General features: G+C 43.4%; 1 protein-coding gene across 2 annotated transcripts in view; it reads right to left on the reverse strand.

Moving 5' to 3' along the window:
- PLCB4 (phospholipase C beta 4) overlaps positions 1-27,059 on the reverse strand; it is a 402,177-nt gene that overhangs the window by 96,594 nt on the left and 278,524 nt on the right. For both annotated transcript variants that reach the window (XM_029917446.1, XM_029917447.1), the window contains 2 exons: positions 5,654-5,733; positions 2,922-2,975 (listed from right to left, as the gene is read on the reverse strand). In XM_029917446.1, the coding sequence (XP_029773306.1) occupies positions 2,922-2,975; positions 5,654-5,733 (134 nt within the window). The remainder of the gene's footprint in view (positions 1-2,921; positions 2,976-5,653; positions 5,734-27,059) is intronic.

Below are 27,059 nucleotides of genomic sequence, written 5' to 3' on the forward strand. Positions count from 1 at the left end.
AGTCTCACTCTTTCTTTGTCCTCAGTGGGCCTACAATTGATTCCTTGGTCTTAACACCATTTTCTGAAACACTCAGGTCAGACACACAGAATGACGCCTCAGCAGAGTCCTACCATCTTTGTAGACAAGCGAGGCTGTCAGGACAGGTGCAGATTACATAGGAGTTGGGGTGCCATGATCATCCCTGAAGCTCTCAAACCTTCTTCTGTAACACAACAGTCTCCATTAAGACCACTTCCTGCCGCAGCCCATAATTTTTGTCTGGCTACTATTTCCCGACTCTCTAGCCATTGGTTCCAACTCCAGGTTACAAAGAAGAGGAAATGGCAAAGAAAAGAGTGACTTTCAAAAGCCTTGATCTAGGTGGGAAGATAAATTGAGCATGTGTTTATAACTCTGAGAGAAAGGCAGACTGCTTAAGTTTATATACATAGAAATGAGGGAGATAAAGAGTTAAGACTTTCTTCATTAATCATTCCTGTAACTTCCTGGATATTAAATTTTGGCTAATACTCAAGAGCTTGGGCCATTCCCAAGCTATGTAACGATGAAGCCAGACCCCTTTTAACAGCATGCACACTATACTGAGTTTCCATTTTAGGAACTCCAGAATGACAGTGATAAAATGATATTTTAAAAGTGTTTACTCTTCATATCCATTAAAACATTCAGAACAATTTCCACCTAGCCCTTAGTAGCTCATCTACCAGAAGACTTCTCTGTTTTTTTCTGGCTTGCTATCAATTCTCCATCAGCTCTCACAAATTGCCCCCAAATTACAGATGTCTTGTGTCAAACACCTGTTCCTACTGGCAGGCACCAAAGAGTTCATGTCAAAGAGAGATAAAGAAAATGACATAAGGATGGTAATGATTTTGTATGTGAACATGCTAGATAACGATCTTTGAAATCATAAAAGACTTCCAAGCTTTTCTAACAATGGCTTGATTATAAATATAAATAAATGAATTCATATAAATAAAACCAGAATTGCTAGTTAGAAGTGTTTTGATTGCAATCTATGTGTTTCTACTTCTTCCATTTCCTGAACCTTATCTTGGAAGAAAAAGCAGGATAGCAAGATATATCAAAATAGATCTAACATACATTTCTATTCACATTGCTGTCTGTGCTAAGTTTAATACTGATTTTAAAGAAAAATGTACTGTATGTTGGGCAATAACTGTAGGATGATGGGATACAGTAAAATAACTGACCTGCTTTTGCTCAAAAAAAGGCTTTAAACATAATAAACATCAGTGTAAAGTATCTTTGCCAACAGTGATCAGTCAAGGGTGCTAACCGGGCTTTTTTTTTTTTTAAAGGTCTACATTTGTCTAAAGTCGACATAAAATTGATTTGCTAGTAAGTTATTAAAAAGCAGAGAATCCTACACCTAGATTTGTAAAGATCTCAACAAATGCAGGAGGTCGACAACTTGGTAAGCCCTCCAAAAAAGGTTAAGTAAAAATACTATCCATGGTCTTCTTTATGCTTTGTATGCTTTTAATTTCCTCACTGATAGTTCTATCATGTCACATGGGTTGTCATAGAACACAGAATTAGGAAAAATGATGACTTCTAGGACAATTCTATTAAATGCAAAAGAGTAATTTTGAGAGAGTATGCAGATAATCTCATAGGGAAACAGAATGGAGGCTTCAAGGCAGAATGAAGTGCCCTAGCAGAGAGGGAGACAGAGAAAAGTCAGAAATGGCTAAGTGTGGTCAGCATGCCATTGCTCAGATAATTTGCTCAAATGCGACACTGCTGGGGACCTGCTCGCCTCATCTCTTAAAGAGCAGTCCTCAGACAAGATTCTGCCTCGTCACCCTGCGTTTTGTTTGTTGCTGTTTCGGCTGGCCTCTTCACTAATCCAGAGATGAAGTCAACATCAACCTAAGTGTGGAGAATCCTAGAAGAATGGGTCGGTACCTGGGGAAACCATGACTAATTCAGGCTGTTGGCTTGGGCTTATGATTCCAAACACACTCCTGGTTTTGTGTGGACAGCTGATGCCCGCTCCAGCTTCTGGAATTTCCATGAAGTGCTTACACAAATACCAACCAAAGAGATACCAGGATAATTTGTTAAAGAATCCCTATCACTGCCATCTCAAGAGCTTCTGGAGGTATCCACAAACGATTACCAAGTCCTAATACCAGAGAGGGAGTAGAGAGGCAGAAAAGAGGCAAGCATGGGGAATCCTGAGAGGGTGAAACACATCAGCTTATGTATTAAAGAATCCGTGTGGAAGACACATCACAGTCAAGTTTTCTTTGTTCCCCCCACCCCCTTCCTTCTTGATCCCTTTCAGGCTTTACTGCCATTGTTTTTCATTGTCCCTGTTAATCTGGGTAGAGTGAGGGGATAAGGTGACAGCTCTGAAGAGTGTGTAGTGCCAGGGATAGTGTGTCTAGAGATCAAGTGGCAAGAAGCCAAAGGAGTCCTCCACCCTCTCTCCCCCACCTCTGCCCACCAGAGGAACAGCACGGTCCAGAATAAGAAGCGCTGTCCAGAGGCAATGCACTTCCGAAGACACAGTCTATATATACTCCTGCTACAGGTGCACAATACAACTTCTTTAATTTTAGCTAATGGTTGCTCAGGGAAAGTAGACAAAAGACATTAAAATCCTCAAAGCCCACTTGTTTTAAGATATAAAGAATACTGCTACATTTTCAGATGTTCTTCATCAAAGTAGACTTTATGCTATCCATTCTGAAAAAAAATGCAACTTTATAGCCACAAATGATTTTTACAAACTGAACACAGCATTTGATGGAGTGATTTACACTAAACTTCCGGAAATATCTTCAGTGAAAGCAATGAACAATCACTTGTGAAGGGGCTCTCTCTTTGGTCTGGTATCATGAGGGTTAACCCAGGGTATGAAACACAGACAGGAATGACCGACTTACCTCCTGACTGGAATTTTACCATTTGTGTTGGTCATAAATGCCAATTTCATCCAGCTGGAAAACAACCATAACAACACTGTTTTAATGTTTCTTAAGAGGAATATTTCAGTCTAGTTACAAACTTTAAAAGAAAGTTCATTCAAACAAAGAACATTTAATCTCAAAGTCCGAGACCATAATACACTGTGAGATGAATTTATGGTCATCACAATTAGCAAATACAAATACAAGACTCTCAGTTAAATTAGAATTTCCAAAAAATAGTGTTTTTTTATAAGTATGCTCCAAATACTGCACAGGACATACTTATACTAAAAAAACTACTACTTATTTTGATTTCTAAATTTAACTGGGAGTTTTGTATTTTTCTCAGCAACCCTAGATGAATTAGAAAATTGGGTGATTGCACAGAGCAAAACAAACTTACTTGGTGATTGTTCTCATCCTTAATAATCTCTACTGAGGGGGTGCCTGGGTGGCTCAGTCAATTAAGCATCCAGCTGATGTCAATTCAGGTCATGATCTCATGGTTCATGAGTTCCAGCCCTGCAGTGGGCTCCTCACTGACAGTGGGGAGCCGGCTTGGGTTTCTATCTCTCCCTCTCTTCCACTCCCCTGTGCTCTCTCACTCTTTCTCTTAAAATAAACTCAAAAAAATTCTGGCAAAATATTAATAATAAAATAAAAATAATCTCTACTAAGGTGGTAAAAAATGTAACTGCATGCTGACACCATCCAGCCTTATCTTGAGGTACCACAGGGACCTCCACTCCCAGTCCCCAGATCAAATGGACACCTTCCTTAATTTCCAATAGTAAGAGAAGTTCATTAACTCAAATTGATACAAAGCAACTCAGTGCTTTCCTGACACACAGAGACCCACAACATTTATTTGTACTTTGATTGTTAAGACTGTTCCTAGCTATTAAGTCACATTCTCACTGTTTCCAGTCAACAAAATTCTAGTAACAAGCAGACTATGACAATTTGCTAAAGTTTCCGTCTTACATTGGTTTCCCAGAAGCACAAGTGACTCCTTTTCAATGGATGTTTTCAAGACAATAGGTGTGAGGGAAGCAGAAAGGGCAGGGAGAACAGTCACACAAAGTTGTGGTCTCTGCTCATGCTTTAGCCTGATGCCACGGGAGCTCTGGAGTGCGATGTGCACCCGACTTGGTGGCACGGGGGCTGGCCTTTTGTAACCTGGTCTAGCCCATTGTCAGCCATGGGCTGCCCACCAGGAAGAGGGAGGACAGTCTCCCAGACACACTGACTCGCCTTCAGCAGAGGGTAATTCTCTGCAGAATTGGGCAGGTGTGACCTCTGATGAGCTAACCCTCATGGAGGCTGGCAGATGGGTGAACACCAGCTCCATAAAGGGATCTGGGCATGATACCACTGGGGACAGATATGCTCTTGTGTCCAGATATGGTTATTGGGGCCCCTCAATATAAGTGGGCATTCTCAAAGTCTCAGATCCTTTGGGATTCGATCAACATCTAAAGTATAATGTCAAATATCCACTGTGGTTCTTTATTTTTAAGACAACATGCCACAGCAACTACAGAAGAAAAGGAGAAGCCACTGCACAACAGATTGGTATTTACAAGACTAACTACCCCCTGCTAAGATGATGGAAAGAAAATGGGAGGGAGGGCATAAAAATCAAAACTTAGTGAATGAAGGAGGACTGGGAGCCAGGCACTGCGCTGGGCATTTTCTAGGACCTCACTATATCTGTGGGGTAATCTTGTAAAATGAATTATGGTCACCATCTCCATTCACAGGTCAGAACAGTGAGGCACAAGGCTAAGATCTTGCCAAGAGTCTCCCAACAACTAAGCAGCCAAACTGGGATCTTAGTCAAGAGCACATACTCTTAAAGGACCTACCAAAAGGACCAAAAGTAAGGATGAAAGTACCCCAAGGGTGGACCACTCTTCCTATTGCCTGATGGTCCAAGGAATCACACCCTTGCTGCAGGGCCAGGTTGAGAGTGCAGGCTTATTCCCGTAATTTCTCAGTGTAGTTCCTTTCTGCACCTACAACTGCCTACCAATGGCCCTATAATGGCAGGCGGCCTCCGTCCTCCACTGACTGCTGCTCTGTCAACAGTCTGACTTTGGCTTTGGCTAGGATTTCTACTTGAGTAACTTTCATGTCACCCTGATGGAATAACTTGGGAAGGGTTACAAATCCACCAGTGAGGTACCCGCCCTGGAGTTTGGATACAGGGAGCTGGGATAAGGACAGTGTTTGGATCCATGACTGCGTGCTCAACAGTCCCCAGGCCAGTGCTCCTTTTTGACCCTAGCAAGAGGTGCTCTGTTAAGTGCTTCCCTTGGCCACACTCCCCAATTCTCAGTCTCACACAACAGAGGCTCCAGCTACCACAGTATCCGACTACGGCCCCTGGCATGGAGAACTATTGATCAGCACTCTGTGTGGGGACACAAAGGTCGGTGCCTACTACCCAGAGGATACTGGCAGGGGATGCTGAGCTTCCAGCATCTTCCTGCCATCAAGCGTTCCTTTCATATCAGTTTTGGGCTTTGGATTTATCACACATGCCTTGCCAAGTGGCCAGAGAGTACAGGTGTATATCAGGAGGCCAGAAGCATGGAGGAGAAGGCAAGTAAGATGCTGCCTGGCCATATGCTAAGCCTTACCTCCTGATCTGACCTTTCGCTTTTTAACAGCCAAGAACAAAAAGTGATATAAACAAAACTCACTGTTTCTTGAGGCAGGTCATTGGACTGACATTGTTGGCCCTGAAGTTGTGTATGATTGATCTCAGTCCTTCTACCCATTGCTGAAAGAGAAAGAAAAAGCATTCTTGGTGAGCAAACTACGGGAGCTAAAAATGGTGGTTTTTATTAGAGAGCCTGTATCCATTTTGCATAAGAGTAACATAAACACTTCGTTTATCTCCTCCCCACCACAGAGCGATCTTCATTCTGCAGGCCATCCTTTATTCTTCAACAGCTTTCATTCTTTCCATGAAGATAAATGTATCATCTATAGCATCATTAAACGCTGGGTTGTCACAAAGGAACGCTGCCCCCTGATTGACTCGTTAAACCTTCCAGTTGTAGCCTGTTTAAATAGAAGTCCTTTTTCAGCCATTGGCAATCTTCATTATTTCTAGGCAACATTATACGATAGGCGATGACATATTTAGCTATTCCCATTTTAGAGGATGAGAGCATTTGGGGTTCATCAATTTTATCGTGTGATTCTATTTCAATCTAAGAATTTCTTACATATCTTACCTGTCTGTGTTTTCCAGCAAAGCCTTAAAAAGTAAAGCATGCACTGATTGCTAGGGTGTCCAGAGCAAACAGTGAAGTGCTTACATAATTTCTGTTTAAGGATTTGGACCTCAGTTTTAGTTCATAACATCACTCCATGGATTTACAAGGAAAAGTGAAGGAAGACTGTGCATGGGAGTGAAGGAATTTGGGTCCCTTAAGGACATTCTACTAGAAAAGGGTGGCCTATGAACTAAAGCCAACTCTGCCCTTGGGTCCAATGACTGATGCCAATGAATGCCATACCAAGTTACTAAAATAAAGAATCACACTCTTGGCAATATGCTTTGCAGCAAATTGATATTGGGGGTGAAAACAGAGCTGGGGCCACCACAAAAGCCAGCGCCTTACCTTCTTTGGTTTATAGCATGACTGCTATAGCTGTGTGTTGTGGAAGGGGAAATAATTTGGAATCGATGGTAATATAAGTGTAAATTCTATCTGTACTGTCCAGTATGGTAGCCACCAGTCACACGTGGCTATTTAAATTTAAACTGCATAAAAGTAAATTAAGTGCTTCCCTTTCACTAGTCCCATTTCAAGTGCTCCAAAGCCAACGTGGGGCCAGTGCCGATCATATTGGACAGCAAATATAAAGAACATTTTTATCAGGGCGCCTGGGTGGCTCAGTCGGTTGAGCCTCCAACTTCAGTTCAGGTCAGGATCTCACAGTTCATGAGTTCAAGCCCTACATTGGGTTCTGTGCTGACAGCTCTGAGCCTAGAGCCTGCTTCTGATTTTGTGTCTCCCTCTCTCTGCCTTTCCTCTACCTACACTCTACCGCCATATCTCAAAAATAAATCAACATTTAAAAAAGAACATTTCCATCATTATAGAACATTCTGCCAGACAGCACAACACATTACTACTAGGTTTGACGTGGCCTAGTGATTTAGTCATTGCAAGGGCCAGTGGTAAAGACTGAGTTCTATCAAATGTGTGCGATTTTAATTTACTGTAAGAAAGTAACAAATAACAGTAAAAATATCATCTTAAACATTCTTTTAAAAAGTTTTTTAATGTGTTTTATTTATTTTTGAGAGACATGGAGAGACAGTGTGAGCAGGGGAGGGTCAGAGAGAGAGGGAGACACAGAATCTGAAGCAGGCTCCAGGTCCCGAGCTGTCAGCACAGAGCCCGACGCAGGGCTTGAACCCACGAACCGTGAGATCATGACCTGAGCCGAAGCTGGACGCTTAACCGACTGAGCCATCCAGGTGCCCCTTATCTTAACCATTCTCAAGTGAACAGTTCGGTGGCATTAGTATTCACACTGCTATGTAGCCCACACCACCATGCATCTCCAGAACTCTTTTCTTCTTGCAAAACTGCAACTCTGTGCCCTTTAAACAACTCCCGTTTTCGTCTCCCCACCCCCAATCCTGGCAGCCTGTCTGTCTTTATGAATGTGCCTATTCTAGGTCCTCCATAAAAATGGAGTCATAGATATTTGCCCTTTGGCAAATCTGACTGGCTTATGTCACTTGGCATAATGTCCTCAAGGCTCAGGCAGGTAACAGCAGGTTACAGAACCGCCCCCATTTTTAAGGCTGAATAATATTCCACTGTATGTGTAGACCACATCTGGTGTATTCATTTATCTACTAATGATCACCTGACTAATGATGCTTCTATGAACAGGGTGTACAAATATTTCATCAAGTTCCTGATTTCAGTTTTTTGGATACTCTAAAGTGGAATTACTGGACCAAGTAGTAATTCTATTTTTAATTAAAAAAATTTTTTTAAGTTTATTTTGAGAGAGAGTAACCATAAGTGGTCAGAGGCAGGGAGAGAGGGGACAGAGGGAATCCCAAGCAGGCTCTGCACGGTCAGTGCAGAATCCAATGTGGGGCCTGAACTCACAAACTGTGATCATGATTTGAGCAGAGACTTAGAGTCGGTCGCTGGACCTACTGAGCCACTCAGGCACCTCTCTATTTTTAATTTTCAAGGAACCAGCATTCGGGTTCCGTGGCAGCTGTGTCATTTTACATTCCTGACAATAGGGAACAGGGCTTCCTATTTCCTGACATCCTGTCGGCACTTGTTATTTTCTGTTTTGTTTTCATGATGACAGTAGCTATCCTGGTGGGTGTGAATCTAATAGAGAGTCTTGGCTTTCTTCTTTATGTTCCAGTCATCCATAATAGCTTTTAAAGGAGGACTTAGGAGCCATGAGAAGTAAATTTCCTTCCACAACTAGAAAAGGTTATTTCCAAAGGAACTGTAAACAGCATCGAAAGCCTCCCAATGGTGAAACCAGGATTCTAAGCGATGAGGAAGAAAAGGCAATAGTAGCATTAAAGAAGTGCTCAATTATTTTCATCAGCAGCCTTCACTTCCTCTGTCAGACTAAATATGGGAGTATAATTCCCTGGGGACTTTCAAATATCCTGTTACTGGTCTAATACGCCACAGGCCCACACAGAGTTTCCTGAGAGGAGACAGAAAAACAAATAATTTGGTTGGCATTAACTGGGAAGCATTTTCTCAACCTGATGGCTTGTTACATGTTCCAAAACACAAACAGAGTCCATGCTTTCCGGGGATAAAAAAGTGGACAATTTCTGAGACTGTTCACTGGCTTTTTACTGGCTTTTTCTGAGCATTCTGATGTAGTTCTTTCTAAAAATAAATTACAGAGATACCAGGCTTTGAGGAGGCTGAACCAACTTTCATCCATCTTTTGCAACTACAACAAGGGCAAAGAAACTTATTTCTTGTGACTGAAAGGTCTCCAGGAGTGACCTTTGAGGTCATCACTTCAGTGACAGTACTCTTGCATTAGTTAGGAGGAAATGGTAACAGAATCCTCACGAACCCTACAGGGCCCTGGGGTGGGGAAGGCTGTTGCTTCTCTTTGAGATGACGGAAGTGAGGGTCAAGGGCCTTGCCCAAGATCACAGAGCAGCTGGTGCAGGGCTGAGAGGCAGGAAGAACTTTGTTGTGGTCCCCTCCCCGGGGCTTGTTCACACATCTCCCTCCCTGGCATGACAAGGTCCCATAAGGCCTTTCCTTCTCTCTCCTGTCTTCCAGGTAATGCACACCTAGCACATGAAGGCCAAAAGGCTTTAGGAAATAGGCTATTATTTTCAACAGAAAATAGATGACGTGCCAGCAGGTGTCAGCAGAACCCTAGAGTGTAGCTGGAAAGTTGCACCAGGGTGTGAAATAGATGCACATGAATTTCTTGAATGTTTTCAGATTAAAAGAAGCCAAAGAAAAGTGACTTAAATAGGTTTCCTTGAATTGATGAAAATAAGCACATATGTTAACCATATACCTCATGCCCCAAAAGGTGCATCTTTGAGCGGAGGGCTGTGTGTTTCTAGAAGGATCATTCCCTGACACAGGTAGAGCACACTCAGTGGCTCAGCGGTGACCCACTCTCCCTATGATTCCTAATATTCTGGGCGCCTCCCTCTGGCCCGGCCTTTGTGAGTGGGCCAGAGCAGTGTGCGCCCACAGGTTCAGCTTGGAAGTCCAAGTCTGCAGTCTCTGCACCTCCCCAGCATGCTGCACTTGTGAGCGTCCTCTCATTATTTAATCTTTCCAGGGGCAGGCCACCCCAGAATGTGCCACTCTGGTATGTGGATTATTTTGAGCTGAAGAAAATCAAAGCCCAGTTAATTCAAGAGCTTTTTATCCCTCTCTTCACTGCCTAAAAGAATTTAGTTAGGGGGCTTGTACTGGGAAGACAGCTATTACCAAAGATGACAGTTTCTTCTGTTTTTGTTTTTCTAACATAAGAAGGTCTTCTCCAAAGAGTATAACCATCATTTGTTTACCAAACATTTGCCCTTCCCATCTTCCTATGAATCGTCTTTGCCTTTTTCAAGTTCATTTACTTATTTTTTGAGAGAGAATGCACACAAGCAAGGGAAGGGCATAGAGAAAGGGAGAGAGAGAATCCTAAGAAGGCTCCACACTGTCAGTGAGGAGCCCTATGTAAGGTGTGAACCCACAAACTTTGAGATCATGACCAGAACCGAAATCAAGAGTCAGAAACTTACCCGACTGAGCCCCCCAAGTGCCCCTGATTGTCTTCTTTGCCTTTGAAACTCAGACCCTTACCCCCTTTCTCCTTGGCTCAGGATGACATGTAAACCTCAATTACCTGATTACCAGAAAGCCTTTCTTATCTTGTGGGGCTCCTGTATACACATAATTCAATTTGTTTTTCTCCTTTTAATCTCTTTTTATTAGAGGTGAGTATCTTAGCCATGAACTCAGAAGGGTAGAGCAATATTTATTTTTCCTCCCCTATACCATGCACTAGGGGCAAACTATGATGATGTTCAAGTAAAGATTTCCACAGGGTCTAACACTGCAGCAAGACAAGACTCTTTATAAGGTACTTAGAATGTAAAATTGCAATGTTTCACATATCTCCAGATGAATAGTCAGTGGAGTAACTGTATCTTTCCATATTAAACTAGAAACTTGGTTTCAGGAAGGGGATCAGACTCTAAAATAAAGACACTATAGGTAGAACCCTACATGTTTTCTCTTATGGGTCCCCATATGCAAGGTGAATGATTTTGGTTGTTAGGATACGTTAGGATTAGTTGCCATTAAATTGTCAATATTTAACTTTGAGGACAGGCCAAACATAAGACATTTTCAGTTGGTACACTGTTGTAAGTAAATTATGTGGGTATCAGAGACCAGATTAGTAATTTCCAGAGCTGGCTGTACATTGGAACTCCTGGGGAGCTTATAAGACATTTTAGAAGCTTGGACATGTGGCACCTGGGTGGCTCAGTTAAGTGTCCGACTATTGATTTTGGCTCAGATCATCTCATGGTTCATGAGTTTGAGCCCCAAGATGGGCTCTGCCCTGACAGTGCGAAGCCTGCTTGGGATTCTTTGTCTCCCTCTCTCTCTGACCCTCCCCCATTTGTGCTGTCTCTGTCTCTCTCAAACACACTATTAAAAAAAACAAGAGGGGTGCTTGGGTGATTCAGTTGGTTAAGCATCCAACTTCAGCTCAGGTCATGATCTCACAGTTTGCAAGTTCAAGCCCCACATCAGGCTCTGTGCTGAGGGCTCAGAGCCTGGAGCCTGCTTCGGATGTTGTGTGTCTCTCTCTCTCCGCCCTTCCTTTGCTTGCACTCTCTCTCTCAAAAATAAAAAAACATTTAAAAAACTGCCAATTCTCAGGTCCCACACCCCAATGTACCCAACAGCCACTCTGGGGATGGGGCCCACCACCCTGCATTTCAACAGGCCTTCCAGATGGCAATCATGTTGTGTTAGTTTTGGAGTATTTGGTACTAATCACAGATAAAGCTAACTGAAGAGGGCGTGAAGGTGCCCACAGGAGGATAGGCTTGTCTGGTTTTGTTTTTAAACAATTTTATTGAAGTATAATTTAAATATAATGAATGGCCTAGAAGCTTTTGATTCAAGTATTTTAAATGCTAACTAACCACCCTTAGGGTGAGTACTGCCAATTGAGACACTTTGAATTTTAAACCTTCCTTCCCCAGTTTTAGATTAAATTCACACACATCACTGTGTGTGCTGAAGTATTTAAAAGAATTATGTTTAATGTTTATTTATTTTTGAGAGAGAGAGAGAGAGAGGGAGAGAAGGAGGGGCAGAGAAAGAGGGAGACACAGAATCTGAAGCAGGCTCCAGGCTCTGAGCTGTCAGGACAGAGCCCAACACGGGGCTTGAAATCATGAATGGGGAGATCATGACCCAAGCTGAAGTCAGACACTTAACAGACTGAGCCACCTAGGTGCCCCTGTCCTAAACCATTTTAAAGAAAGTTGCAAGCATTACAAAAGCAGAGCAGGCAGCCAAAAGGAAGTTGGTTCAAAAGAATGTTCCACAGGAAATCCAGCTGTTGGCGATGTTCCAGAATCTCAGGAGGCAGCAGGAGATGGCCCTGTGGAAGCCTGTTAGAAGTGACAGCTCCCCCTGGTTCTGAGCTAGGCAAGCGCAGAATCTGGACAGGCCTGGTCTGGAAGGCCAGTGCTTTGGGAAGAACACTTACTAGAGAACTGGCTGAGAAACAAGACCATTTCCCAGAGCTGGGGTACACGATCCGAACACAACCCACACCACCCCTGATCCTGTTGATGAGGGCAGAGGACAAGCTAGCATACCCCCGCCCCTAGGTGGGGTCTGTGTGATATTCCTCAGGCACACCTGGCTGCCCAAAACCAAAGAAAGAACTGATAGAGGTCACAGTCACACAGGACATGAGTCTCCATCTGTTTACAAATAATTTAGTAAATTACGAAAAAAAAGGCAATCTTACAATAGCCTAATCTCCAGAGACCTATAGACTCAGTTTCCTGGGGGCCCTAACATTGCCCCTCCATAGGGATGTAGGGAACAAAGGCAAGAAGAAAATGGCAGGTAAAATTAAATTTCCTTATAACCTGCAGCCCATTGACAAATACGGAGTATAACACTTCTCCAGGAACGCCCTACTGTCTTAATGTTCGTGCTTTGCTAGAGGGAAAAACAACCTTAGCTGGACAATAGCTAGGCCTCTAGCATCCTGTGAGTCTTCCTTAGTCTATGGAAATCTCTTTGGAAACTTCTCTTTTGCCTCCACCTCTCCAACTCCATAGTATATAAGCGGTCACCCTTCACAACCCCAGTGAAGTTCTTGTTGTCCACAGGTCCTGTCCCCATGCTTTAACAAAATCACCTTTTGCACCAAAGATGTCTTCAAGAATTCGTTCTTGGCCATCAGTTCTGAACCCCACCATCACCCCAAAACCTCATCAGAGAGGCTGGTGATTTAAGGGGTCTTGATAAAAAATATCCACATTTTTTTAATCCTTCGAGTGTGCTCATCTAGGATGGTGAATCCATTCTGAAATTAAAGGGAAGCAGGTCTACAAATGTTTGTGTATTACAGACTGACTTCTACATCACGTTAAGAAGGAAAAATAAAACAATTTTCTCTTTCCCATCAGCAATGTCCTCTGGGTTCTAAAGAGAGGAAAATGCAGGTAGAATGTACTGAGTGTCAGTCATAGGAGATATCCATGACAGGGCTGGAAATTCCCTTCTGGACTGGAACAGAAGGCAAAGTGGGAGACCGGGACAGCCTTGCTAGCAAGAATGAATCAGGCATGAGAACCTAAAAGTCACCACAGTTGCTACCCTGAGAGAGGGGAGTGTAACATAACACAGAGGCTAAGGACTCTCATGCATAATAAAGGAGCTAAATTTGGCAATCCTAGATACAATGCAGCACAAAAACCCGGGGTCAAAGGGGTAAATTAAGGAGCCTGTACTAAGGACCAATATACTGAAACTGGCATCCAAATAGCAATTGGGGATTTCACAGAGAAAACCAAAAGCTCAGTAGAGAGACAACGACTCAATGTAATTTTAAAAGCCCTTGGGAAGTAAAAAATAATTTTGATAAACTTTTCAAATCTCAAAGACCCGAGAGGAGAAAAAAAAAAGAACAATTGGCACCTTTTTCTCTTGACATCATCTGAGTGCCTTACAGATAATACAAGTTTTTCGTCCGCTGTTTTCCATCCACAGAGTAAAGCTGATCGAGGTAAAAGGAGGAATGCATTAAGTGCCATCTGATTCTTATTCTTTTTTTATGTCTGTTATTTAAAAAAATTTTTTTAATGTTTATTTATTTTTGAGAGACAGTGAGAGAGAGAGAGAGTGTCTGTGTGTGAGCAGAGGAGGGACAAAGAGAGAGAGAGGGAGACACAGAATCGGAAGCAGGCTCCAGGCTCTGAGCTGTCAGCACAGAGCCCGATGCGGGACTTGAACTCACAAACTGTGAGATCATGACCTGAGCCGAAGTTGGATGCTTAACCGACTGAGCCACCCAGGTGCCCCATATGTTTGTTATTTTTGAGAGAGCGTACACACACACACACATGTGCACACAAGTTGGGAAGGGGCAGAGAGGGTGTTACAGAATCCAAAGCAGGTTCCAGGCTCTGAGCTGTCAGCACAGAGCCCAAAGCAGGGCTCGAACCCATGAACTGTGAGATCATGATCAGAGCCAATGACTGAGCCACGCAGGTGCCCTCTAATTCTTAAATCACCTTCAGAGCATGGCGAGTGAGTATCTGAGCGGGGAATTAGCTTCCATAAAGGGGCATATGTGCCAGTGTTTGAAAGATAAATTTTGATGGGCCTGGATAATATTTATCCTTTTTTAGTCAAAACTAGTACAGGCACTCAGAGACAGTCAGAACAGTCTTTCAGCCTGGCTGGTTATCTTGACAACACTGGGTAGTTAGGTCAAAAAGAACCTCTGAATAGTCAAAAGAAATGGGAGGACACCGGGCTATTCTGGGTCATCATTCAGAAGCTGAAGTGTCAAATTCCACTATCAAAGGGGTTTCTGTTCATTATCATTCCAAGAGACAACTTTTGCATTGCCTAAACCATCCTAGTGCATCTATAGAACCTCCTTTCAAGTAATCACAACTCCAGATATGTACTCTAATAGATATACTGGTGAGGGGAATCAAGAGATGCCACACCAAAACAGGATGCTTTGGTTCAAAATTTATTTTGAGCTGAAGGCATCTGAATTCCTGAAATCCCTTATCTGACTAAAGTGGATCCTGCCCGAAAGAACCTCACTGTCTTAAATCTATATCCAGGAGTGGCTCTAATCTTCCCTTCTGGAAGACAAAAACTTGGCACCACACTGTAACAGAAATGGTCATAAAATTCTCATGTCCATCTATTCTCCTAAGGGCTCATTTATCTTTCCTAAAAGTCATTTGCTCTCCTCTAAGTGGCCTTTGCCCCCTTTCTTTCCCTTGCTAAGAGGATGTACAGACTCTCAACTATCCCTACTCCTTTGGGTATTTACTTCCTTCTGTGATGCTCCATGCGCATAACACTAATAGGTCTGCATGCCTTTTCTCTGTTCATTTGTCTCTTGTCAGTTTATTTCACAGACCCAGCTGAAGAAACACAAAGAAGAAAATGGCAGTACATCTATATACTCAGAATACACTAAGGCCTTACGTTCATTTGTGCCTACGACTCTGTAACAATATACGATGCTCTTTCTTGACTCAACAGAGCGGCCTGAATCCTACGAACTCCAGAACCCATTCACAAGCAAAATGAGATATTTGCTTTATTTTATACAACATTCTTTTTTTTTTTCATCTGCACAGAGAATTCTAAATTAACTGAAGAACTTTAAGACAGTAAGAAAACCAAGAGCATCACCCTCTGCCAGTCAGAAGCCAGTTTTGTGAAAGCGCACTTTGGGTCACAGCTGTCAAATTTGCAAACATCCTTGTGGTAAAGGAAGACTGAATTTAAAGGTTTTCATGAAGTGGTTTCTCTAGCTGATGCCTGTCTCTTTAAGCCCCTAAGTCACATTCCTCCTGACCTGTACCAGCTGACAGAGCTTGCAATTAAGACATGCTAAAGTGAATGGTAACGGTACGTCTGCACACAGAGGCTCTGTGATAGACATAACCCATCAGGGGGCCCCTGGCCAGCCGTGGCCGATGCAGCATCAACCTACATAGTTCAGGCAAATCAGATCTATAGGTACTCCTATAAACTAAATAGGACTTTCAACAGAAGATGCTAAAAATGGGCTGGGCTTCAACACCTTTCCATCTTTTTGCAGAAGAGTCCCCCAACCTTCCCATGGGGTGAGGGGGAAGGAGGGAAGGTGAGAGAAGAAATGTGACAGTAGGAAGATGGAGAAAAAAAATGTATGATCGAGATGAATAAATCAATGCCTTGATTACGTTGCTTTCACATTTCTGGGAACATATGGGGCTAAGAATGCCACTGTGACATTGCTTGTTGACTGTTTACTAGGAAGCAATAGTTTTGGAGGAGTTTCATTGCCTTCAACAGGCTTTTGGTAAAGAGCTGAATCCCACCCTCCTTGTGCTGACATATACCAGGATAATAGTGCTTTATGGAGTTCGATAGTGAAGAAACCTAACAAGGCTTTCTCATGCTTTGATGACCGTGGGACCTCCTTTCAATGTAGGCTTTTGTGACGAATCTGTTTTGCAGACCAGCAGTTTGGGAAGCGCTGCCTTATGATTTCAACTCCCACAGGCAAGGACGACATCATGCACTGTTCAGGTGGAAGTGGCTGGGCATTAACAGAACAGGATTGAGAGCGAATCTGATGCGCGTCTTCAAGACATGAGCTCTGCCACTTACTGGCTGTGTGGCCTTCAGCAGGTTACTCAACCTCTCTGGGCCAATTTCCTCTTCTATAAAATGACAATTATCATGCCCAGGCCAGAGGACTGTTATGAGAGTTAACTGAGATAATATATGTGAAGCATTTTGAACATTACCTGGTATTCAACATAAACTAAAAAATTCCATTACTGCCATTCTTATTGTAATTATTGGGGGTCACTGGTCAGCATTTCTGTAAAGGGCCAGAAAATACATAGTTTATGCTTTAAGAAGGCCACATATGATGTCCTGTTGTGTGGTTCTTATGCCTTTTCAACAACTGTTTACAAATGTAAAGAGCCCTTCTCAGCTCACTGGCTATCCAAACTCAGGCTGAGGGCTGGATCTGGCCCATGGGCTGCACTTTGCCAGGCCCTGATTTTTTTGTTTTTTTTTAATTTTCAGAGAGAGAGAGAGAGAGAGAGAGAGAGAGAGAAAGTGAGCAGGGGCAGGGGAGAGAGAGAATCCCATCCGAAGCAGGCTCCTTACTGTCAGCAGGAGCCCAACATGGGGCTCGATCCCATGAACCATGAGATCATGACCTAAACTGACGTCCAGAATTTGACCGACAGAACCACCCTGGAGCCCCTGCCAGACTGACTATTGCTCAGAGGCAACAAGGTCTCATCTCAGATCCCAACCATCTCCTCGTTCATCCTATTTTTTTTTTTAAAGATCAGAAAACATACAAACACGTGTAGGCTCGTTTTATACATACACGATGTATATTCACAACGACAATTTCTGCCAGCAGTAAAAACCGGAGCTATGCAGTAAGTAGGGAAACAGTTTAAAGCCGCTAACATTTTTCTCTCCCAGGGGCCAAAAGGTGATATCCAAACTTCACATGATACTTCTGGAGCAATTAGAGGAACTCATTTTGCATTCCCTTGGTGGAGTCATTTGATAACACAATTAGGGCAAACTGAGCTGCTCTGGGCTGGGCCGAGAGCAGAGTCTCTTCTTAGGAAACCTGTCGAGTTCATGAAACACACTGGGAGAGAAGGGCCCCTGTGATGAGAGCTTATCCCTCACAGAGCTCCCACATTCTGCACAGAAGCACCCAGGGGCCTCGTTCTAAAGATGAGCTGGTAACACTAAGAATATATACCTCAAAGATCATGGGGATTTACAATTATACTGAAGCTCAAGAAAAAATTTTAAAGACCAAGGAAATGGGGGTGCCTGGGTAGCTCAGTCGGTTGTGTCTGACTTCAGTTCAGGTCATGATCTCGCGGTTTGTGGGTTTGAGCCCCGTGTCAGGCTCTGTGCTGACAGTGTGGATCCTGGAGCCTGCTTCAGATTCTGTGTCTCTAGCTCCCTCTGCCCCTCCCCTGCTTATGTTCTCTCTCTCTCTTGCAAAAATAAACATCAAAAAAATTTAAAAGGCTAAGGAAATGCATGTGATAAAAATGCTAAATGATGAAATACAGTACATTAAACCCTATAAACCAGATGAGCCCGACTGCGTGTGAGAGAAAATCCTGTGAATTAGAAAGACACACTGGGGTAGCTGGGGTGGGGCTGGAGGGAGCGAGAATGGGGTTTCCTCTGGGGGTTGGGTGATAGGTGCCAGAACTAGACAGAACGGGTTGTTGCACAACACTGTGATCTACTAAATGGCACTAAATTGTCCACTTACTTTAAAGTGGTGCATTTTGCATTATGTGAATTTCCCTTCAATTTAAAAAAAGACACAGAAGATGGGGTGACACACCCTGGGAGGGGGCGGTTATTTTCTTCTGTGTACTCTTCTGCACTCTCTACTACAATGTAGTGGAAGTACCGCTCTACCGTAAGCAATACTCCTGCATTCGGGAAATGTGAGTGAACAATATAAAAATGCACGGGCCATGCAAATGTTTAAAATGACTTTGCCAGTATGCTCAGCGTTGCTGCAGACTAGGGCTCAAAGCAACACTTTCCTCCGCCCACTCCTCCAAGGAAACCTCACTGACGCAGGTGAGAAAACTGCCTAAAAGGACAGCAGAATCTCTTCTAGCTCCAGTGCTAGTTCCTGAATGTGAACTTTGACAAGGAGTTTTACTTTTTTTTTTTTTTTAACGTTTATGTTTGAAAGAGAGACAGAGTGTGGGCAGGGAAGCAGGCAGAGAGTGAGGGAGACACAGAATCCAAAGCAGCTCCAGGCGCTGAGCTGTCAGCACAGAGGCCGATGCAGGGCTTGAACGGATGAACCCTGAGATCATGATTTCAGTTGAAGTCGGACACTCAACCAACTGAGCTACCCAAGCACCCCTACTTTTTTTCTTATTAAAGGTTTATTTTTGAGAGAAAGAGAGAGCACAAGCAGGAAGGGGCAGAGAGAGAGGGAGACCGAGGATCCCAAGCAGGCTCCTTGTTGACACCAGTGAGCCTGATGTCAGGGCTTGTACTCAGGAACCATGAGGTCATGACCTGAGCCGAAGTTGGACACTTAACCGACTGAGCCACCCAGGTGCCCCAACAGGCGTCTTTATTTGAAACTGGCAGTGAAATGAACACATTAGGTAAATATCAGCATTTATCTTACCATCAGTACCTTCATGGTACATGCTGGCTAAGGTCCAGACCTAAGATTCTAAATGAGCAACAGACACGTCTGTCATTTGGCACACATGCCGTTTAAAAAATGAATATAGGGCACCTGGGTGGCTCAGTCAGTTGAGCATCCAACTTTTGGCACTGGCCCTGGTATGAGCTCACAGATTTGGGAGTTTAAGCGCTGCATCGGGCTCTGTGCTGACAGTACAGAGCCTGCTTTGCATTCTCCATCCCCGCTGCCCCCCTTCCGAACTCATGCTGTCTCTCAAAATAAAGTTTTTAAAATTATTAAAAATGAATATATTTGTCAAAATTTTATCAGATTTCATGTTAAAAAAAAGTCCAGATGTCTAGTATCTTACAGAAAAAACACCACCATCTTTAACAATCCAGTAACCTCAAGGCCCATGTTCTTAGATAGTTGGAAAACTGCTGGAAGTAAGTGGATGCTGCTCCCAACCCCCCAGAGGGTGTATGTATACCCCAACTCACTACTGTCTACACCATCCCCTATTTGTCATTGCCTGGCATTTTTTCATTATTCACATCATCTTCCTGGCTCCCGTAGGCATCTGACTTTGCAACTGGTGGTTTAAAAAAACTACGGCTTTTGGTGATATGGCAATAAAGCACGACGTTCAGAGCTGATGGAGTGCCACCACAGATGAGACACTGAAGTTCTGAGTTCTGGGACAGCTGGTGTTTACAAGCACAATGATAATGAGGGAACAAGAGAGAGGGAAGGTGGTCATGGGAGGCCCAAGGAGGCAAGTTTCCCACTCTCCCTGAGTGATGGTGTCTAAATTCAACCCAGCAATAAGCCAAATAAACCCCATTATCTTCATTTGGCAAGAAGAAAACACCTAGGAGGGATGGGACATTTAAAAGCTATAACAGGGGCGCCTGGGTGGTTTAGTCGGTTAAGTGTCCAGCTTCAGCTCAGGTCATGATCTCACAGTTCGTGGGTTCGAGCCCTGCGTCGGGCCCTGTGCTGACAGCTAGCTCAGAGCCTGGAGCCTGTTTCGGATTCTGTGTCTCCCTCTCTCTGACCCTCCCCTGCTCACGCTGTCTCTCTCTGTCTCTCAAGAACAAATAAAAAATTTAAAAAAACAAAAACAAGAACAAAAATAAAAGTTATAACATACACCCACATACTGGCTGATTCACAGCTCTGTCCTTAAGAGAGCTCTTTAACCGGCCATCACTGCTTTGTTCCACAGGAATCCAAAAAGGTTAAAAGTACAAGTAAGAACACGCTGACTTCCAGTTTTGGAAACACGAAAACACAAGCACACACATCCTATCCCTGACCTGAGCCTCAAAAAACACTGAGGCAAGGAGGTGAAAAACTTTAATCAATCACTGTATATCGAGGCTTGGATGACAGGAAGCTGAGATTAATAATTTAGCTACTTTAGCATTCTGAAGGCACTGGCTCGGGTGAGCCTGCGTAGCAGACCAGGGAGTTAAAGAGAAGAGGGATATAAACACTCCTCACTGAGCTTCTCCACAGCGTGGCGCTTCTCACACGTGGATGCCCACCAGAACCACGTGGACGGCTTTTAAAAGGGGTTACCGATTCAGTAGGGCCAGGGCCTGAGAATCTGCATCTCTGAGTAAGTTCCGTACTGCTGAGCTGTTAGTGCGGGGACCACACTTGGAGAACCAGCGGCATGTATAATATAATTAAAATTGCCCGTTTGGGCTCCTGGGTGGGTGAGCTGGTTAAGCGTTCAACTTCGGCTCAGGTCATGATCTCACGGTTCCTGTGTTAGAGCCGCATTAGGCTTGGCACTGGCAGCGTGGAGCCTGCGTGCCATTCTCTTTTCCTTGCTCTCTGCCCCTCCCTCACTCATGCCTTTTTCTCTCTCAAAAATAAGTAAACTTAAAAAAAATCTGAATGTCAAGAAACAGCATTTTAATGGGAGTGCTCTGAAACAACGCTATTGCTTGGGTCACAGACACTAATTCATTTTAATGATGCTTTTTGTGTTCTTAGAGTGAATTCTAATCAATGGCTAGGTTGGTAGACCCCTCAGGTCTACAGATTAACTTGTTTGCTGTAGTCAATCAATTTGATAAAAACTTGTGCAAGTTCAAAATCATTGTGATTTTTGGACTAAGTCCATTTGTATGCTAAACCAACAGGACCCACACTTCCCCTGCATCAGAATCACCCGGCAGGTTAGTTTAAAACAGATTCCTACTGGGTTCTGCCCCCCAGAATTCCAGATGCCATGGGTTGGGGGAATCTGCATTTTTTTTTAAATGATTGTTTATTTTTGAAAGAGAGAGAAAGAGAGAGAAAATCAGAAGCAGGCTCCAGGATGTCAGCACAGAGGCTGGCACAAGACTTGAACTCATCAACTGTGTGGTCATGACCTGGGCCAATGTCAGAGGCTGAATCCACTGAGCCACCCAGGCATCCCATGGAATTTGCATTTCTAAGAAGCTCCCAAGGCGAGGCCAGTGGTCTGATCCTTAGGAGAAACCGTGTTTGGGAGCAGTAGGTGGGAAACCTGAAAGGAGAGAGGTTCTTCAGGACCTGTGCCATGAACCTTTGCAGTAAGCCTTTTCCACTCAACATAATTCAAGTTCAGCAAAGTGGTCTTAGGATTCAACCCAATTTACTAAAGTAAAATTTTACTACCTGCAATAAACTACCTGACTTTATCTTTTTCATAAACAAGAGAACACATAACATTTGTATAATTTAATTTCTATAATACTTATTCATGGGCTTATTTGAGGACTTTGGTTACAAAGCCTAATTTATAGAGTTTGGCAAATATTTACAACCTGCATAAAGTGTAATGAGCAGTCTGGAAATTGTCTAAATTCAGTGTAAATCTTTGCATTTTGAACCTCATTAAAACAGCTTATTTTTGTAATCAAAGGAAAATTCAACTTAGTATAAAATAACACACTTATTTTGGGGGATTTTAAATGAGGGCTGCATTTCCATCTTTCCGTCTTATGTACAGTGACTCTGTGATTTCAGTTTGCTGTGCACGCCAGCTGTAACGTAATGAAAGACATCTGAACTCCCTTTAACAAGCCAGAGACAAAATCCTCCCAAGCTGGTTGCATTCTTTTTTTAAAAATTTATTTGAGGCAGAGAGAGACAGAGCACGAGAGCGAGCTGGAGAGGGGCTGAGGGAGGCAGAGAGAGAATCTTAAGCAGGCTGCCCACTGAACAGGGAGCCTGACCCAGGGCTTGATCCCGTGACTTTGAGATCATGACCTGAGCCGCAATCAAGAGTCAGAAGCTTGACTGACTGAGGCACTCAGGGTCCCCCCTGGCCCAGCCCCGCCGGAAGGAATGCAGTTATCATATTCAGTATTATTTGCAAAGAGGTGAGGATCATCCATGTGAGGGAGGGGAGAAGTGGGAGTGGGGCGGGTTTTATTACAGTTGAGAAAAAAGTGGAAAACACCATCAGATGACTGCTGTTACTCACGGGCCTTCTAAGCTACATACCACACTCACTCACTCCTCAAAGGCACAGGTGTTTGAGGAAGAAGTGCCAGCAATCGGTTAGCCATTCCTTTTAACAGAAAAACCGGTTTTTAAGGAGAAGAAATAGAAGCTAAATTTTCTCACAGGAATGACGGGAAGCAAGCATAGCAAGCAGGGAAATAATGATCTAAATTGGAAAGAGGAAAGACACCAGGTTAAAACCTCCAGTCTTGTCACGGATGCTAGCAAGCATCCCATGACATCTTGCAAAGTGACTCTAAAAATAACACCATGGAATCCCAGATCTTTCGACTGTCAGTGCCTCACAGTTTCTCAGGCTTCTTGTCCAAAGAGTGTTTCCCTAACTTTTCTTTGAACTGTACAAAACTGCAGGTATATAGCAATGAGGATTAGACAGACTTATCACCTGGGTTAGAATTTATTGATCCCGTCAATATAAGGACCTCAGAAAAATGGGCATTTATCGAGCTCCTACGGAATGTTGGGCACTGACCATTCTAAACTCTGGGGATGCAGCAGTGATGTCAGGAGAGGAAGTGAATAAATGAATAAACAATATGTAAATAGTGATCGGTGCTACAAAGACACCATGGTAGGATAAGGAGGGAGAGCCGCAGAGTGGCAAGAATGGGAGCTAAGGTGATATTTCAGCAGAGACGTGAGGAACAGGAGCAAGAAAACAGTGCACAGAACTGGGGAGAGAGTATATTTTGGGCAAAAGGAACAGCAAATGTAAAGTCCCTGGAGCTAGAGGGAGATACAAAATCAGAGAGAGGGAGAAGCGAGCAGAAAGGGAAAGAGTGAAGGTGGCTTCTTGTTGGGCCCTGTCTTACAGTGATGTGATCTGAGTCCCGTTTTAGAAGCATCCCTCCAGCTGCTATTTTGAGAACAGACTAAAGGAGCAAGTTGAAGGCAGAGAAATCAACTAGGGGAGACAGGACACTGACCTGGCTCAGTGATAGTGATGGCAGCTAGATTCTTGATACAAGGCAGTCTGTTTGTAATGGGCTGACGTAGAAGACAAGGAAGGTGCTAATGGTCTCAGCAGCTTGCAAGGACTGTGGGAGAAGGGTCTAGATTTGGATGTAAGTCTACAATACCATTAGACATTTATTGTGTAGGGGAGAAAGGATGTAGCACTGAGCTCACATCTTCCAAAGAGGTACACTGGCATGGCAAGTTCTTGGCTCTTTAAGCAGAGAAGGCGGCTGAAGAATATACAAGCCAAGCTACAAAGATGTCTTTTATACCCATGTCTTCTTTTCCTGTAGGAAAGCACAATCATATTTTCGCAATCACGTGTATTGGGAAATATTCTGTACTGATCTGAAACCTCAACTCAGAGAAATTCAGATACTATGCAAAACAGTATATACTCTTGAGGGGCCCTTGGCTCAGTCAGTTAAGCATCTGACTCTTGATCTTGGCTCAGTTCATGGTCTCATGGTTTGTGAGTTCAAGCTCCATGTTGGGCTACACACAATCACTGGGGAGCCTGTTTGGGATTCTGTATCCTTCCCCTGTTCACGCACTCTTTCTTGCAAAATAAAGAAACTTAAACAAAATAAAATAAAATACCCACTTGAAACAAAAAGGAAAAAAATAGCGGAGAATTTCTTAGGGAACAAAGTAAAATGGCTTGCACAAAGTCAGGAAAAGTTCCTCGCCCATGTGAGAAGCTGGTCCTCCATGGAGAGTACTTGAGACTGAAAAGCTGGCCCATTTACTGGAGTGAAAAGTTTGGTAAAGTGTTTTTTCAGAATGGTCAGGTTGTAAGTGTCCTGAGAGCCCAGGAAAGAAGAGTCAAGAATCTCATTGGATAAATACTCCTAACCAAATTCTATACTAGAAACTCTCTCGACTAATCTCTCCTAGTCAGACCAGTACGTGTCAGAATCTCACAAAACAAGCAAAACCCTCTGACCACCCAGGGAATGCTAACCTCTCACAGTTAGTAAGCTACTGTCCAATATGTTGGACCCTTGTTCTCACCTGGCATGCTTACTATAAGTTACTTACGTTTGTTTCCAAACCTGCTCATAACCATTGTAATTAAAAAAAACTATATGAACCAGGAGTGCCTGTGTGGTTCACTCAGTTAAGCATCCGACTTCAGCTCAGATCATAATCTCATGGTTCGTGAGTTGGAGCCCCGCATCAGGCTCTCTGCTGTCAGTGCACAGCCTACTTCAGATCCTGTGTCCCCCAATCTCTCTGCCCCTCCCCTGCTTGTGCTCTCTCAAAAATAAATAAAAACATAAAAAACTATATGAACTAATGAAATATGCTCATGGAAAGAGAGTTGTCTCTTTCAGTTGGATACTTTGGAAAGATTTCTTTAAAGGCAAGTTGCTCAACATGTTTTTTCTCAAACTGTGTGCACAACTACTGGATTAGAGAAACAAGTCGTACAGTTGTAGGATTCTGCACTCTCATCTGCTCCACGTGTGTCTTTAAACTTTAAAGAAACCAAACTGGATATCTGAGGCAATAAATGCCTCACGGGTAAGATACAGGCAAAAGTGATGTGGACGCCAATCCACAGACCCTTAGTGAATGAAGATACCTCATCCCTGACATTAAGGGATAGGCCAACAGCTGAATCACATTTATTTGCTCCAGTGAAAAGAAAGCATTTAAAGTATGTACATGTTATTTTAGAAAATGACGACTTTTGTGGTAAACTGACCAGGAACACAGGGCAAGAATAGAGGGCAGTTAGTATGTCCTATGGCAAGAACAGAAGGGGGGTTAGCATATCCTCTGGCACCATGATTTTAGGCTCAGCCTGTAATCATGCTTGAGTGGTATCACAGTCACAAGTGCCATTTCAGACACACTGAGATGTCTCTACATTTCTCACTTAACCAGACTGAATTTGTGAGTTCTGCCATCACTGAGACCTGAGGTCCTTACATCTGTTGTGTTCTGTATAAATCCTCTCACCCTGACGGTTTGTGTGTTCTGTTAGGGATGATAACATGCCAAGGAACTGGAGTAAGATGGTGGTGATGGGGGAAGATATTGTCAGTGCTGGAGACAGCGTCACAATATGAGTTTGTACAGTTCTTTTAAATTTTGATATCAGCAAGTAGGCAAGATCACCCACATATCTGTACACTCAGTGAACAAGTTTTTTTACTATCTTCTCCTCCACATGTCGAAGCCTCAGTGGAAATGCTACCAAGAAAAGAACTGTCTATCTCACACATTCTGTCTCAGAGATAGACATATACACTACCTACTCGTGAGACTAGGTCTCAGAATGGGGTTCTTAAACAAAATGGACTAAGATCATAGCAATCAAACCATGGAAAGCAAAACTGTTGTGGGATCTGCTGATGTAAGTCATCTTCCCAGGACTTGCACTCACTCAGGGCATCGGAGGGGGGGTGGGGGGGTGGTATGGCCAGAGTATCACACGGGAAGTGAGAAGCCCTGAGCTTTAAACCAGACTCTGGCCCAGCCCACTGTGTAGTCTTAGGTGAGTTTTGTTGACTCCTTGGCTTCATTCTCATTTGAAAAATTAAGTGGTAGGAAGTGCTTTGTAAACTCCATTTTCCTGCTCTAGTAATATTCTGTGATCCTGCGATCCTAATAGCTAACACTCATCGAAGGCTTTTAACGAAGGACCCTGTGCCAAGCACTTTCCAAGTAGTAACTCATGCAGTCCTCATGATAATCCTAACAACAGATAGTTTGGTATTATTTCGGTTTTACAGATGAAGAAAATGAGGCACAGAGAGGTAAGTTGTGTGCCTAAATCACACAGCTGCTGAGAGGGAAAACCAGACTCTGAGCCCAGGCAACCGGCTCCCAAAGCCCAAGCTGATATTGAGCCACGCTACTTCTTGTAATGTGACGAGCTGATACAAGCCAGGAAACACAGGTCTACAGAACTGTCTTTTTGCAAAATGTTGGAAAGCTCAATATCTATATCTGATTAACTAGACTTTTTTCTTATGAGTGGTCAGCATAGGCTTCTGGGATTGAATGTTGCTATGGCAAACAGCCACTAAAAAGACCTTTGTAGAAAATATGCAGGCGTAAATACCAAAAAGCAGTAACAATATATGCTGACATCAGCAGGGGTCAAGAAACCATTCAAACTGGTATTGATCTAAACAAGATAAAAGAAAAACTTGAAGGCTTTGCAGTATCTATTCTCCCCCAAGTGAAGTAACCTGGAGCAACAGAACAAAACCCACAAAACCACCACAGGACAGACACAAAGCCTTCCCCGTAACATGGAGTATCTACTCCTGGCTCTAAAGCTGAAGTCCAGAGGCTTCTCAGACTTCACCCCACACCTGAGTCATCTGGGATGGGGGCGGTCTTGTTAAAAAAGTGAAGATTCTGGATCAGTGGGTCAAAGGTGTAAGGGGCTCCTAGGTGAGGCGGTGTTGCTAGAAGGTGGACCGTACTTTGTGAGACTCTCAAGAGTCTGCAGAACTCACTTCTGCCCCCAGTTAGCTCCGGGTGCAGGGTTCAGTCTTCTCAGCTTGGTTTTGTCAGATGATCTTACCTGTACATTCCCGTCTAGCTCTACATGATACCTTTCTTATTCAATTCTACACTGTAGGATTAAGTGGGAAAATGAAATGCCCCCCTGAG

Source organism: Suricata suricatta, chromosome 12 (genome assembly GCF_006229205.1).
Source record: "Suricata suricatta isolate VVHF042 chromosome 12, meerkat_22Aug2017_6uvM2_HiC, whole genome shotgun sequence".
Lineage (NCBI taxonomy): Eukaryota > Metazoa > Chordata > Mammalia > Carnivora > Herpestidae > Suricata > Suricata suricatta.